Genomic DNA, 14,255 nt, shown 5'->3' with positions numbered 1-14,255 from the left:
GTGGATGACATCATCGGTAGACAGACGGACAGCATTGTCACCATTGCAAAATGACGTGATTAAAGACTCCTCTGATCTCTATGGTGTTTATCAACCACTTTACTGACATTTCTATTAAAATCTCGCAGACTACTCCAACACTAAATACAGACAATGATTTACACAACTCTAAACTGTTTTCACTGGAAATATGTTTCAGTCCAGTTGTAATCAGGAAGCATTTGGCAGTTAATTTCAGTTTGTCATTCTAACTGACACAGAAGCACACATAAATACAGACAAGCAGAGAGACACAGACATGTAAACAGGTAGACAGCAGGCAATTAGATACACACACACACACACAGAAAGCTGTTTACAAGTTAGTACTCATAGAGCGAGTTGACAGTTCAGACTGGACAGAACAACAGTAAATACAGCAGCAGACATAAATTTAATCCATTCAACTGGTGTTATAGATCCTCCTTTTACTTTCCTTTGGTTGTTAACTACTCCTGCATACTTTGTGCTACATAAACCATTCAACTATCAAAACATTCAGCTTCTTCATGAGATGTATCCTTTCTTTCCACTTTTTGATAATATTCATAATTTTTGAAATAATAAACTTTTTCTGCAATATTTTTACATTGTTAGTGAATGGAGATGATGTTCAAATCCTTCAAAACTTCAACATCTTGAAATTCAACTACAGATTTTGACAAACTTTAAGCACTTCCAGCTATCAATGAGTGATTTATTAGCTCACTGATATTTGATTACGGATTTTTCTCAAAAAGCAGTTGTTTGAGAGGCTTGCCGAGCCCAAATCACACCTAGATCTGGGTTAGCTCTGTATCTTCCAGCTAGACACAGGTGTTCGAACCAGCTCATCAAGAGACTCTTTGATCTCTGTGATGTTTACAAACACACACATACACACACACACAGGGAGAAAGCTGTTAACAAGTTACTGCTCATAGAGAGAGATTACAGTTCAGACTGGACAGTACAACAGTAAATACAGCAGCAGACACACTGAATTTACTTTGAGCTTTGAGCTACAGGAACGGTTCAACCATCATAGTTGCTCTCCCATAGACTGCAATACAAATTCAGAAGCTGATAGCAAACAGCAGGTCTCAGGTCTTAGCAGGTGCTACTAACGCAATAACTGGGCAGAAATGGAAAAAAGCTAATTCTTATTGGCTAATTGGACTCAATTAGATCCCCCCACCCCACCCCCCCCAACACACACACACATACCACCACCATCACCGCCCCCACCACCCCATTTTTATCACTTAAGGTAGGCTAAATAACAGAAACACCTCTGTATAATGTAATATACACTTCATCCTCCACAGTGATCAGTTGAATCAAAAACTGTGGCAAAGCTGATTGTGATTGGCTAATTAAACTCATTGATTCTTAGCCTCTTAAATTAGGTATGAGAGCAATTCTAATATATATCTATTTCATTATCTATATATATCTAAGATATTAACTGTATAAGTGTCCCAACCTGGTAACACAAGCATTTTGGAGCCTCTATGGTAGACAACTCTACTGCCATACACAACAATACACACACGCATATTGACAGACACACAAACACAATCTTACTTTTTGATATTCACCTTCAAAATAAGAATCTCAACCAGGTAAAAAGAACTTACTGGAGGTTCTGTTGGGCAGCTATGCAACAAAACACAGACACACACACACACACACACACACACACACACACACACACACACACACACACACACACACACACACACACACGCCACACAGACACACACATATATATATATATATAATGACAGAAACACACAAACACCATCTCCACGATTTGGATTAACCATCAAAATAAACATGGTAAGAGGGAATATTTGGCTCTGTTGTACAAAACCGTAAGAAGCAAGGTAGGTGATAAAAGTTTGATCTTAGAAGCTATCGTCTATATGGGGATATAGTGGTTTAGCTTTATTGCAGAACAATTTCTGTAAGGGCATGTACCTGTATGTACACATGTCTTGCTATGGCCGTAGGGGCAAATTTGGGTTTGAAACCATCAGTGTGAAGTTATTTTGGCCAGACATGACAGCTTCAAAAGGCTTAGTGAGGGACACCTGCAGTGACTGAGATCAGTGTCAGGATAAGTCTCTACGACATGAGTTAAACTGAAAGTAACGTCCTTTGTACAGATTGAAATGTGAGGAGTGAAGTACACGCACCAAGCAGCAGGCACATTCAAAATTTCTCCAGGAATTTTCTAATTTGATTTATTATCACAGATGTGCACATTTAATCTAAATCAAATTATTACTGTTCAAACTGACAGTGTATGGACAGCTGTCCCCAGTACATATCTGTATATTTAGGCTATGGAAAGATTTCCGATTGGCACAGTCTGACTCCACAGGTCCAGATGGGCCTGGCTACGCACATGGGTACTGACCATTACACCTATAACAGTGGGGATGCCTAAATGAGAGGATTAAGTCAATACAAAGGCTTTACATTTAACTGTCACATACCTGAAATCCTATAAAATTCCTCCTTGATCCTTTGTGTTTCAAGATGACCAGGGAAGGTGATAAAAAAAATATTCAGATACTGCTGTAGAGCAAGGTATACCCTTCTTATTTTGACCTGAACTGTGCTGACATTTGTTGTCACAACAAACTGCTTGACCACTGCTTGAACTGAAGGATGGACACAAAACTTAACTCAAATTTTTCATTTCTGGAACTGTTTAATGAACTAATTAATTATCCTCTTCAGTAAGTGGGAATTGATTTACATTATTATTATTATTATTATTATTATTATTATTATTTGTACCTTGGTTCATGTTGAAGGAGTTGGAAAGGAGGCAGCTGATAAACTGTCAAAAAGGCCTTTAAAACAAAGAGACAATAATTTCTTAGAAATAGTTTTTCATAGAACTGAGACAATCTGTTATATGCTTCTGTGACGAAGTCTTGGCAGGAAATGTGGGATAGAAATAATGAAAATGGGGATTTAATGTTAGAATGAGAAATTATAGAGGTAGGTGTTGAAATTAGGTTAGGACATACAGGACTTTATATCAAGAAATTGGTAAATGGGAGGCTTGTAACTGCAAACCAAATACTGAGCACGTGTAAAGCGTAATGTTGAAAGAGAAAGATTTGAAGCAATGACTAATAGAAATTTGGGGATAGACAGCCGGCGGTAGGGACGGCTTTATTTCAGTATCTTCAGGAAACAGGTTTATTACTGGACTCATGGTGTTGTAGGCTTCACTCCGACACAGTAGGCGGCGGCATGCACCTTCTGTGCACTCTGCACATGCTGGTTTGTTCACCCTCATGACAGGAAGAAGAGTGGTCACAACGTGTGTCAAATTGGAAAGTCAATGAATTAATTGGAGTCGCGAACAATGTTTTCTGTAAATGTCTTTCGTAGATTTCGACCCTGTGTTGTCTCTCAGTCGTTCAGGTACATTCACATTACGGCCGCGCGACAGGGTGCGCCGCTGCCCGCGTCTTGTTTCAAAACAGTTGGTGGAAAACAGCTATATGCTGTCGGAAGGTCGTTCCTCAACATGAACAACAAGGTATCAACTTCGAACTAATACAGTATTTTCATGACAGATAGACTGTGTAGATGGGCAAGCTATTACTTTACTGGACATTTTTACATGACTAATGTAAACACAACTATCTTAGGTTAGCTCCATTAGCATTAGCCGCTAAGATCACTGTCTGAAATCTACTGGTCGCGTCTGCACGAGTATCTCAGATGTGTCATACGGGGTACATCAGAGTAACCAGAAATCCTGGACATGTATCCAGTAATTATGCAGGTGTTGTTTGGGACATTAAATTGTCTTACAGCTATTATTGATCATTATTGTCACATACTTAATATAAACAGACATGCAAGAATGTTTCTGATTTAGTCGGAATTGCTATATCATAACGTTGTCATCAATACATCTGTTATCACAGACCAGAATAGATTTTTATTTTCATTGTTAAAGAAAACAACCAAAGTCCGTTAAGCAGCTCCTCCATCAATGTGCAGCATTGGAGAAATGCAGTAGAAGCATAAAACAGAATTAAGGCACATAAAAACAGTTCAAAGTGTCAGTGTGTTTGGTTTACTGCTCTCAGCAGTCAGTTCTTCAGTCATTCAGTCACAGCCTTTTAGAAGACGCTGTTTTTTGGTCTGTTTGTTTTGCACTTGATTGTCCTGTATCTTCTTCCAGTGGGGAGGGGGAATAGTCAGTGTCCAGGGCGGGATGAGTCTTTTAAAATACAGCTTTGTTGGGAGGCGGAGGCAGCACGAAATTTGACAGAGGCGGCCGCCTCCCAATTCTCTATGCAGGAAAAACCCTGGTATAAGTTAACCAGCTGTTGTTGAGGGGGGTGGGCCTGCTTTAACTTCCTAAGGAAGTAAAGTCTGCTGGGCCTTCCCCACCTGGTAAGAGATGTTTCTAGACCAGATGAGGTTGGCAGAGATGTAGACCCCCAGAAACTTGAAACACTCCATCCTCTCTACCATTGGATCACACAGCTAGATTATAATGCTTGGATCATGAACTATTAGCATTTGACATTTTGTATGAGAGCCAACTGTATTGCAGTTCTGTTGACCATGCAGGGAACACACAGCATGAAAAAACAAACAGACTTACTACAGGAAAGTCTGCATCTTTCTTTTGAACTTGGAACATTAACAGCATAAAGGAAGTTGATTTCACTGTCAGATGGGCAGACAAGCATTTGTTGGAAATGTGAAATACAATTATGTTTATTAGTGAGGGCATAGTTAAAGGTGCTCTGGACTTGAGGTTTTTGTAATTTTTGTCTGTCCGTTTACACATGACATGAGGGTGTCAAAATATTAATAACACAGCTAAATATAATGCAGTGTAGTATATAACACCGCCACCACTACAACCTCAGTGCCTGGTCCTAGCCCTGGACCTTGGTAAGTACCAATGTTCAGCCAAGATTATCTGGTAATGTGATCACTTTACAGATCCAGTCTTAAACCTTCAGAACTGCTTGTAGGCTCATCGGAGCTGCCCTGATAAATATCAAACATGTTATTAACATGATATTTAGGATTTAAAATTGGGATGTTTACGACTGTGATGTTTACGACTGTGATTATGTCAGTCCTGGAGCAGCTGATGTTGTTGCCAAGCAACGGTAAACAGTCTAGCCCTTGAGGCTAATGTGAGCTAGCATACTACTATTTAAAACTGACAGTTAAAATCTCCCTTCTGCTGAAGAACAGACATCTGTTGACCATGTCTCTCCAACCATTTTCTCATCCAGACTCATTTATGCTTCTGTTTTTTTCTCTCACTGCAAAGTTTTACTAACGTTACAACAAGTTGTTGCACCACAGTCACATTTTGTTTACATCTGCTTCCTCGTGAGATCATGTGGGATGACATTATGGTGGTTGTATGTTGCTCCCTGATTTCTCTTGGCATAATAGTCTTAATAATATCCTGTAGTGTGTGATTCATCTTTTTTTTTTTTTTCAAATCTTGTAGTGTGTCATGCATCATTTTTTTCAAATCTTGTAGTGTGTCATATTTGAGATTAGAGGGAAGATAATCTGTTAAATTTCTTCTTATGTGTGTGATCAGTTAGGATAACCCTAGGATTTTAAAGATCACAAAAGACTGTTGGTTAAGGCTTTCAACAGAGATGCCAAATGCAAACCAAGGCCAGCTTCATCATGTGTTTTTATACTATTTCTTTGAGTAGGTGCAGTCCCACTGTCCATCACCCTGTTTTCTCTCTGCACTCGCCCACTCCGAGGATGGGAACCTCATCTACACTGGCAGCCTGGGCAGTGCTGTTCGAGGTGAGTCACGTTTACCATGTTCAGATGTTAAAGTAAAAATTAATCCCGAGCCTGAAATGTTCACTTGTTGAAAAGGCTGCTTTTAAAGCCATTCATGCTATTGCAAACTCAGAATCTTAAAGTGATTGTACTTGCCTCTAAGTTCTAGAAATGTCATCATCAACCCTACTAATTTGTGGCCAGTTTTAAATAGTATGACTGTGTGGGAAAGCATCAAACATAATCTGCTGCTCCTTTGTTAGTCTACCTTGAGAATATAGTACCCTGTTAATAGCAACGTACTTTTAAATGGGGAAAAGTTACCAGATCTTCTGGATCAATTTCATTTTTATGTGTTTATTAAAAAAAAAAAAACATCAAAAAATGCAATGATTTTCTGTCAATGAAGAATTATATCTAGTTCATGTTGCAGCCTGGATCATTACAAAACAAAACCAAGCACTAACTGGGACATGGTAACTAAATACAGATACAGTGGTACAAAAATGACTTAAGTGAAAAGGGGGCAAGAGACCCTCAGGAAGCAATTCTTCACCCCAAAAAACAACCTTCAATGCATTATTCTGGTGATAGGATCAGAAAATGTGGGCTTAATCTTTGCGGTCCCAATTGTTTGTCATTTCCTGAGCGCTTATGTCAGGCAGCACCCTTGTAAAAAAAATCTCACTTTGTGATTGCTGGGTTATCCAAAGAGCTTCTGCATCGGCACACCAGTCAAAGTATGAAGAACAGAGAAGAGCCTTTCAACAGTTTATTCCATTCAGGCAGGCAGTTGACTGTTACAGGTGATTTTAAAATATAATCAGTAAACAGTGGTAATAAATCTAATCAAGGCACTTTATTATCAAACAAAGGAATGGCAATAATTATAACAAATGTCAATAATAACTCAATATGAGAAACATATTCTAAATACGTTGGATTACTTCAACATTGTCTTACATTTTATGCAACAGTATGAATGTGGCATTCACACGATACTGGAGATGATGTTGACAAATTCCATGATGCCTGCTTTAGGCAAGCTCTGGTTTTATCTCTTAATGTGATATGTTCAGACGGAGTCATTGTACTCTCAGCAGCAGGCAGATTTGTGATCTAGTAAAGCCCTCTGCTCTGCAAACCTGCATGCTGTGATCATCTCTCACAGTGAATGAAATAACATCAACATGATTTCTTTTGCACAGCAGCAGAGAGTATTTGGGCAGCGACCAGCAACAAGCTGCACTTACTGAAAAGGAGAGAACTGAGCCTTTATCACATAAGCCATAATGTCAAACTGGCTGTGCATAAAGCCAGAGTGTGTATCAAGTGGCCATCATATATTTGGTTTAATTATGGAGGACAGTCAAAGTGAATGAAAGAATTTTACACAGTACACACAATATGTTATGATACCATAGTGTTGCATTGATGCTATAAATGAAATTCAACACTGAACTGAGTCCATTCATAAACCAGAGGCACCTACAGTGGGATCACTATGACACGAATAGAAATCTATCTTTAGTGAATGTAAATTTATTACGTTATAATCGAATATAGTCACATAAATCTTCAGCTGATCCATCAACCAGGACTTTAACTGTACAGTGAGTGATGTAATGACCTAATGCTGACAGGTGCATACAATACTTGAATAAAATGGATATATGCCTGATGATAGCAGTGTATGGAGAACACTTAAATCAGTAACCTGCGTTCTCTGAATCTGTCCTTTTTGTCAGGGGTAAAGATGTTCTCGTACAGCACCAGCGGGGCCAGCCTCTTCCTCATGCCCCACATACTCCTGAAGACAGGACTAGGAGTGCAGAGCTTTGCTTTGCAAACTGCTTTTTGTGGAGTGATTGGCTTCTTCACCTTCCTCACCCCTGTCCTCCTTCATCTCATAACCAAGGGCTACGTGATCCGCCTGTATCATCACCCAGACAGAGACACCTACACTGCTGTCACCTACAGTGTGTTCCTCACGGAAAAAAAGAGCGTGTTCCACCAGAGCCAGGTCAAGATCCCAGCCATTAGCAAGATGTTCACCACCTTCTACGTCAACAACATGGGGCTGCTGGTAAACCCAGACCTGTTCACTTTACCTCATGACTACAATCACCTGATGGGCTACGATAAGCCCTTTAGCTTCAACACAGATGACATGGACAGTCCCAATAAGAGCTGAGAGACTGACTGGACTGAAACCGGTCAAATGTGGTGTTAGCATATTAATTACATCCACAAGTCCAAACTGCATAGTACAGACAGTCCCGGGGCGGAACAACCACGGAAGACTTGGCAACTGAAATCATTTCTCAACTACATTAGATTTTTTGGTTAATGTTTTAAAGGATGTGTCATGAAAATGAATTAAATAAATTATCATGTCATTATCATGACCTGTTACCTGTTTGAAACAGTTTCCTTCTGTTGGCCTCATTGTTGGTGTCATGACAGAGATGCAGTCACTCTCTGACTGTCATGACATGAACCAAATTCTATTGAAAAATACATTTTCATCCTCAGTTTTGTAACCTGATGTTATTTCATACCCCTGTCACCACTGGATGTCAAGTGTTTCAGTACTACTGCTGATTAAAATACCAGGGTTTTAGTACTGACACCAAAGCAATGTTTCATTAACTTACCATGTGGAAAACAAGTCTTTTCAAGCCAAACTTCACAAATGTTAAGAAAATGCAAGCAGCTGTAGAGTAACTTTTGCAGCAATACAATACTGTCTAAAATTTTAAATATTGATTTAAATCAAGCGGTATTTGATTAAAGAAGTAGTTTGGTGCCCGTTGTCCAGTACCTCCTATGGAGCTGAACCTGAACTATAGTACATAGAGTGTGTCCTGATAAAAGAATAGGTCAAGAAGTTTACAAATCTGAACAAGCATTCCATGTCAGCCTTGTGTTTGATTCTTGTATCAGTGCCAAAAATGGTCTGTCTAGCTTCATGTCTCAGCAAGTTACCATAGGATGTCAAAACTTTAGCAATAGGAAGGGTCTTGGAGTCAATATTGATTCAGTACATACAGTATATAGACTAAAACAATTAGGCTCAATTTGTAGTCTTCAGAACTTACATGTGAATCAACAGGTTTTAAGATTTTTTTCAGCAATTCAGTGATAGTTGGAGTCACTCGGATGATTGACTGACAGAGGGGCTAGGAATGGCGGAGTGGAACAGGTAGGTGAGCTGGAGTGAGACAGGCTTAGAGGGCTAATGCCGGAGCAGAGCAGGCAGTGAATTCAAACGGCGACGAGCAGATGAGGACTGAGCTGGGCAAGGCCAGAGCAAAGGTTAGCAGGATTAAGGCAAATACAAGGTAGAACAGGCAACAAACAGAGCTTGTGGCATCTGCGCCTCAAAGGTTACTGAACGAGCTGACAGAGTCTGGATGGATGGGCTGGGGTTTTGTACAGTAGAGGCTTGCTAAACTGATGAGTAGATTGGCTGCATGTACACAGGTAGAATGGCGGGAGATGGAAACCAGAGACCACACTTGCCACACAGACGGGGAAAAGCATCTCTCCCAATCTAATCAGTTCATCCTTGAGTCCAAGTGAATGTGCAAAATCTGAAGAAATTCCCTCCAGGCCGTCTTGAGATATCACATTCAAGAGGGCCAAAAATGTGTTTCGTGAGGTCACAGTGACCATTGATGTTTAACTTCCATAATCAGATCAGTTTATCCAAGTCCAAGGGAATGTTTATACCATATTTGAATGAATTCCCTGAGTGAATGAGATGTTCCTGAGGTTTCGTTTTCATAAAACCAAAAATGTGTTTTGTGAAGTCACAGTGACCCTGACTTTGGACCACCCAAATCAGATCTGTTCATCCTTGAGAGAGCCCTTGTACCAAATTTGAAGAAATTCCATGAAAGCATTATTGTGATATCGCGTTCACAAGAACATTACAGACAACCCAACAATATAATGCCTCAGCCAACAGCTGTCGACGGTGCAGAAGCATCATTCGTGAACCTCAGTGAGGTCACTGTATATCTGCTGACCTTCATAAGGTCCCTTTGAAACACTCAGTTTTATTTCCTTGCTTCCAACATTTGAGTGAACTTACTTCAACTGCCTCCTACAAAGAGACAAAGCAGACACAGCCTGTGTCATTCACATTGGCGTTTATTGAAAATTGACAGAAGCAGGACAAGAGGCAGATCAGCTGTATAACAACCTGGTTATCAGACCACCTAACAGACACAGCATTAACCCACAAGTACCTGTCAACCCACACAAGACAGCCTTAAATAGCAGCATAGCATTTACTACCTAGTTCTCACTTTTTTGTACTTTAATAACCCAGTTGTTTGGACAAATGAAAGCGTTTGGGCTTAGGTTCCTACGTATGTCCCTTACTGCCTGTATCAATGGTTGAAAGGAGACAAAGTGGTCAGTTTAACCACACAACTGTTTTTTATCTATGTAAATTTAGCCATTAAAATAGCATAACTCTCCACACATAAAGAGAGATCAACAGAAGACACAACTGTGACACACTGTTTACTACTTTCAACTTCTACATAAGTGGCTGCTGGACTTTGAGTTGATTCAAATCCCTGGGCTAAAATGAAATTAACCCTACTCTTGCTTAACAAAAAGGGTTGGTGTAAGTAGAAATTTAATGAGGTCCCCAAAATGGGTCATTTTCTGTAAGTCCCAAGTCCCATAACCATGCAGAAAAAACTATAAAACTACATACTTAAGACATGTAGAAAATGGATAATATCCAAAATTCTAACACCATGCCAGGTTTGTGGACAATGATTAACATCAGTAAAGTCCTGGACCAAGTCATATTTGAATTGGACAAACTTGGTTTGCAATAAGTCACACAGATGTTAGAATTAAATTTGACCAGATTCTGTCAAGTCACTGAAAAATTCATGCTTTGAGTGTGGTGCCTACAATCAGTTCTATTCTCACCATTAGTCACTGGTTACTGACGATCATATACAGTTGCAATCAAAATTATTCAACCCCCACTGCAAATTAGGTTTATTGGCAAAATGTACAAACTAGCAGCTGTTTGCAATAAACAAATCAAACAAGAACAGTTTAAATAGCTCAACACAACTAATATTACAAGTGGTTTCTCCAAATTCAACACAAAAAAACTTTTAATGACTATTGCAGTCTCAAAATTATTCAACCCCTTCATGACAAGCATCTTTTGTACTTAGTAGAGCACCCTTTTGCTGTTATGACCTGCTGCAAACGTGATGCATAGCCAGACACCAGCTTCTGGCAGCATTCCTGAGGAATCTTAGCCCATTCCTCATGGTTAAAGGCCTTCAGTTCACTAATATTCTTGGGTTTGCGTGCTGCAACCACCTTTTTCAAATCCCACCAGAGATTTTTAATGGGGTTCAAGTCAGGCGACTGTGATGGCCACTCTAGTATCTTCCAGCACTTCTTCTGAAACCAAGCCTTGGTGGACTTTGAGGTATGCTTGGGATCATTGTCCTGTTGGAAGGTCCAATGACGCCCAAGCTTCAGCTTCCTCACCGACGGCATGACATTTTCTCCCAGGAGTTCCTGATACTTGATTGAATCCATCTTGCCCTCACACGCTGCAGGTTTCCAGTGCCAGAGGAAGCGAAGCAGCCCCAAGCATCACTGAGCCACCGCCATGCTTCACTGTAGGCAGGGTGTTCTTTTCAGCGTATGCTTCATTCTTCCTCCTCCAGACACACCACTGATCCATAGGCCCGAAAAGTTCCAGTTTTGTTTCATCGCTCCATAGAACAGAATCCAAAACCTCTTTGGCTTATTTATATAGTTCTGAGCAAATTGGAGCCGACTTTTCTTGTGCCTTTGGGTCAGTAGTGGTGTACATCTTGGAGTTCGGGCATGGAGCCCTTTAGCGTTTAGTATGCGCCTTACTGTGGAAATTGACACCTCAGTGCCTGCTGCCACTAAGTCTTGCTGCAGGTCTTTTGCAGTCAGTCGAGGGTTTTTGACCACCTGCCTCCTCAGGACTCTGGTGGCAGCCGTTGATAGCTTCCTCTTTCTGCCACGTCCAGGTAGTGTAGCCACTGTTCCTTTAACTTTAAACTTGCAAACTATGCTTCCAATTGTATCTCTAGGAACATTCAGTGCCTTTGCTATCTTTTTGTATCCTTTTCCTTGTTTGTGCAAAGCAATGATCTCTTCTCTGAACGTTTTGGACAATTCTCTTGACTTAGCCATATTTCTAACATGAAATGAAATGTCACCGTCAACAGTCCAGGTATTTGAGGTGTTCTATCTCAAGCACACCTGATGCAACTAATGAAGCCCTTGATTGGTTGCATCAGGTGTGCTTGAGACCACACCTGATTTGCAAATGTGTGCTCTTATGTGGAATTCTGTTCAGGGGGTTGAATATTTTTGAGACTGCAGTAGACATTGAAAGTAGGATTTAGTGTTGAATTTGGATAAAATCCTTGTAATATTAGTTTTATTTAACTATTTAAACTGTTCTCCTGTAATTTGTTTATTGCAAACACCTGAAAATTTTGCCAATAAACCTAAAATGCAATGGGGGTTGAATAATTTTGATTGCAACTGTATAAACTTACTGCCACTGCAAGGAACTCCTAGCTAGTTGTAGCCAGGTTGGCTCCAATGCTACACTTTTATTTTTAAATAATAGTTTTCAAGTACAGATATAGAGCACTACACATAGTGCCGTTGTTAAATCTGTGGTTATGCCTACCACCTTTAGGTGAGCTTTAGTAATGTACTCCTACTGTTTAACTGTTTAGATAAAGGATCAAAATTGATGCAGCAGAATCTTATTTTATTCCACACATTCTTCTTCCTTGTTAAAACCTTGCCCATACATGACCCACTACTCAACGACTGACGCTGTGTAATGCTAGTAGTGACTAATGTAGCCTTGAGCTGCTAGCCTCAAGCAGAGATTAGGAGCAGGCTACAAAGGTCTGCTAAGCTCACTTCTTGTTAACTCAACAATGACTCCACAAACTGACAGTGACATTAGTGACATCACTTGAGGATATTTATCAGACTTTCACACAACAGCTTCTGGAGCCAAAAAGCTCATCTCCCAAACCTGTAAACAGACTTTGATGAGTAAAATAGGCCGAGTTCCATTTAATCATTACTTCTTATTCCCAAGGGGGAGTGTAGAGTATTCAAATGTCCATTCAAACAATTGTACCCATGTGATTTCCATGTCACTGTAATGTCATATCAACATCTACAGAAACCATGCTGAGTGCTGTGGCCAACACTGTCATCCATCGACAATGTTTTTTTATGTAGATTAAAGGCACTCAAATCATAAAACTGAAATTCAGCACATGAAGGCCCAAGCTCCAAGAGAAACAGCTGTAACAGCTCTAGCATTGAGACTGACAGCTGTTTTCTCATTTCTTTCAATTCTCTCTCCTTATTAATGTCATCACCTTCTAACAGCTTCAGTCTGTAACAGAACATGTATGAACATTTGACTCTTATATCTAACATTTTTTTACCTATACAAGCTTATCAACATGAGGGGTGCTGAGACAAACAAGATAAAACAGGTAACTTCTATCTTCAAGAAACTGAGATGAATTCATATTTTGCTGGTGTGTGGTGTGTGGTGTGTTTTTTCCATCATTTAACATGATTTCACAGAAAAACTAAAAGTCCAGTTTCACTTGTGTTTGTTGTTGAACACAATTCAAATTTTGCCTATAGAAATGTCAGTTAAACACACTGACAGTACAGAAAGATCTACAGTAAGATATTTTGATCAAGCCAGTGACATTTTCAGGGGTGTGAGAAGTGAACAAAACCATGCAAGTACACATGTACTTCAACAAAGTGCAGTCCAGTCTCCAACAAAATATAACTATTACCATGGTGTGTTAAGACATTTTACAGCTTGTGATAGCACACAATACATGACTCAGCAGCACAGTTAATTGGTAAAAGAGAGGAGAAATGTACCAGTCCAGCTCAACTAACAATATGACATTTCCCATGGACCTTTAATGAACTTCATTCTTAGTGACATAACACAAAGGATTTTCTTCTTGTGGTCTGTTTTAATAAGCCTTGACTGAGACTGTACATACTGTAATTCTCAGCACAGGCTGGATAACACTTCCTTCCAGTCTCTAGACTGGTTCCTCTATTACTTCACTGATAAATGCAACCAAAACTGTATGTACTGGAAATGTGGTGGTGTATGGAGAACCAGAGTCAGACTGTGAAGCTGCTTCCTGACTTCAATTCCCTTTGAGTCCTGGTCATGAATTATGTATTACAGGACACTGAGTTTGATAATGACCATAAAGGAAAGCTTAATGGTTTTGAAGTTGTTCTGGCTGATTAAACCTCTGCTCAGGATTTAAGTTCATTAAACACTTTGCCATCATCATTTTCCA

The 14,255-nt window shown here is 39.7% G+C and overlaps 1 protein-coding gene across 1 annotated transcript; it reads left to right on the top strand.

The window, feature by feature from the left end:
- The first annotated feature begins 3,314 nt into the window (after positions 1-3,314).
- On the top strand, positions 3,315-8,601 carry tmem70 (transmembrane protein 70). Its single transcript, XM_022761814.1, has 3 exons — positions 3,315-3,586; positions 5,760-5,859; positions 7,587-8,601. The coding sequence occupies exons 1-3, from the start codon at positions 3,410-3,412 to the stop codon at positions 8,030-8,032; spliced, it is 723 nt and encodes a 240-aa protein (XP_022617535.1). The 5' UTR covers positions 3,315-3,409; the 3' UTR covers positions 8,033-8,601.
- The last annotated feature ends 5,654 nt before the right edge of the window (positions 8,602-14,255 follow it).

The sequence above is a fragment of the Seriola dumerili genome, unplaced genomic scaffold, assembly GCF_002260705.1.
Source record: "Seriola dumerili isolate Sdu_G_001 unplaced genomic scaffold, Sdu_1.0 BDQW01000432.1, whole genome shotgun sequence".
Classification (NCBI taxonomy): Eukaryota; Metazoa; Chordata; class Actinopteri; order Carangiformes; family Carangidae; genus Seriola; species Seriola dumerili.
This window is presented reverse-complemented; position numbering and strand designations above follow the sequence as displayed.

What these genes read in the sequence shown, in the direction of transcription:
- tmem70 (XM_022761814.1), top strand. Translation starts at nt 3,410, where the DNA reads ATGTTTTCTGTAAATGTCTTTCGTAGATTTCGACCCTGTGTTGTCTCT. An exon ending in TCCTCAACATGAACAACAAG is followed by an intron (nt 3,587 to 5,759) that starts GTATCAACTTCG and finishes TTCTTTGAGTAG; the next exon opens with GTGCAGTCCCACTGTCCATC. An exon ending in CCTGGGCAGTGCTGTTCGAG is followed by an intron (nt 5,860 to 7,586) that starts GTGAGTCACGTT and finishes CCTTTTTGTCAG; the next exon opens with GGGTAAAGATGTTCTCGTAC.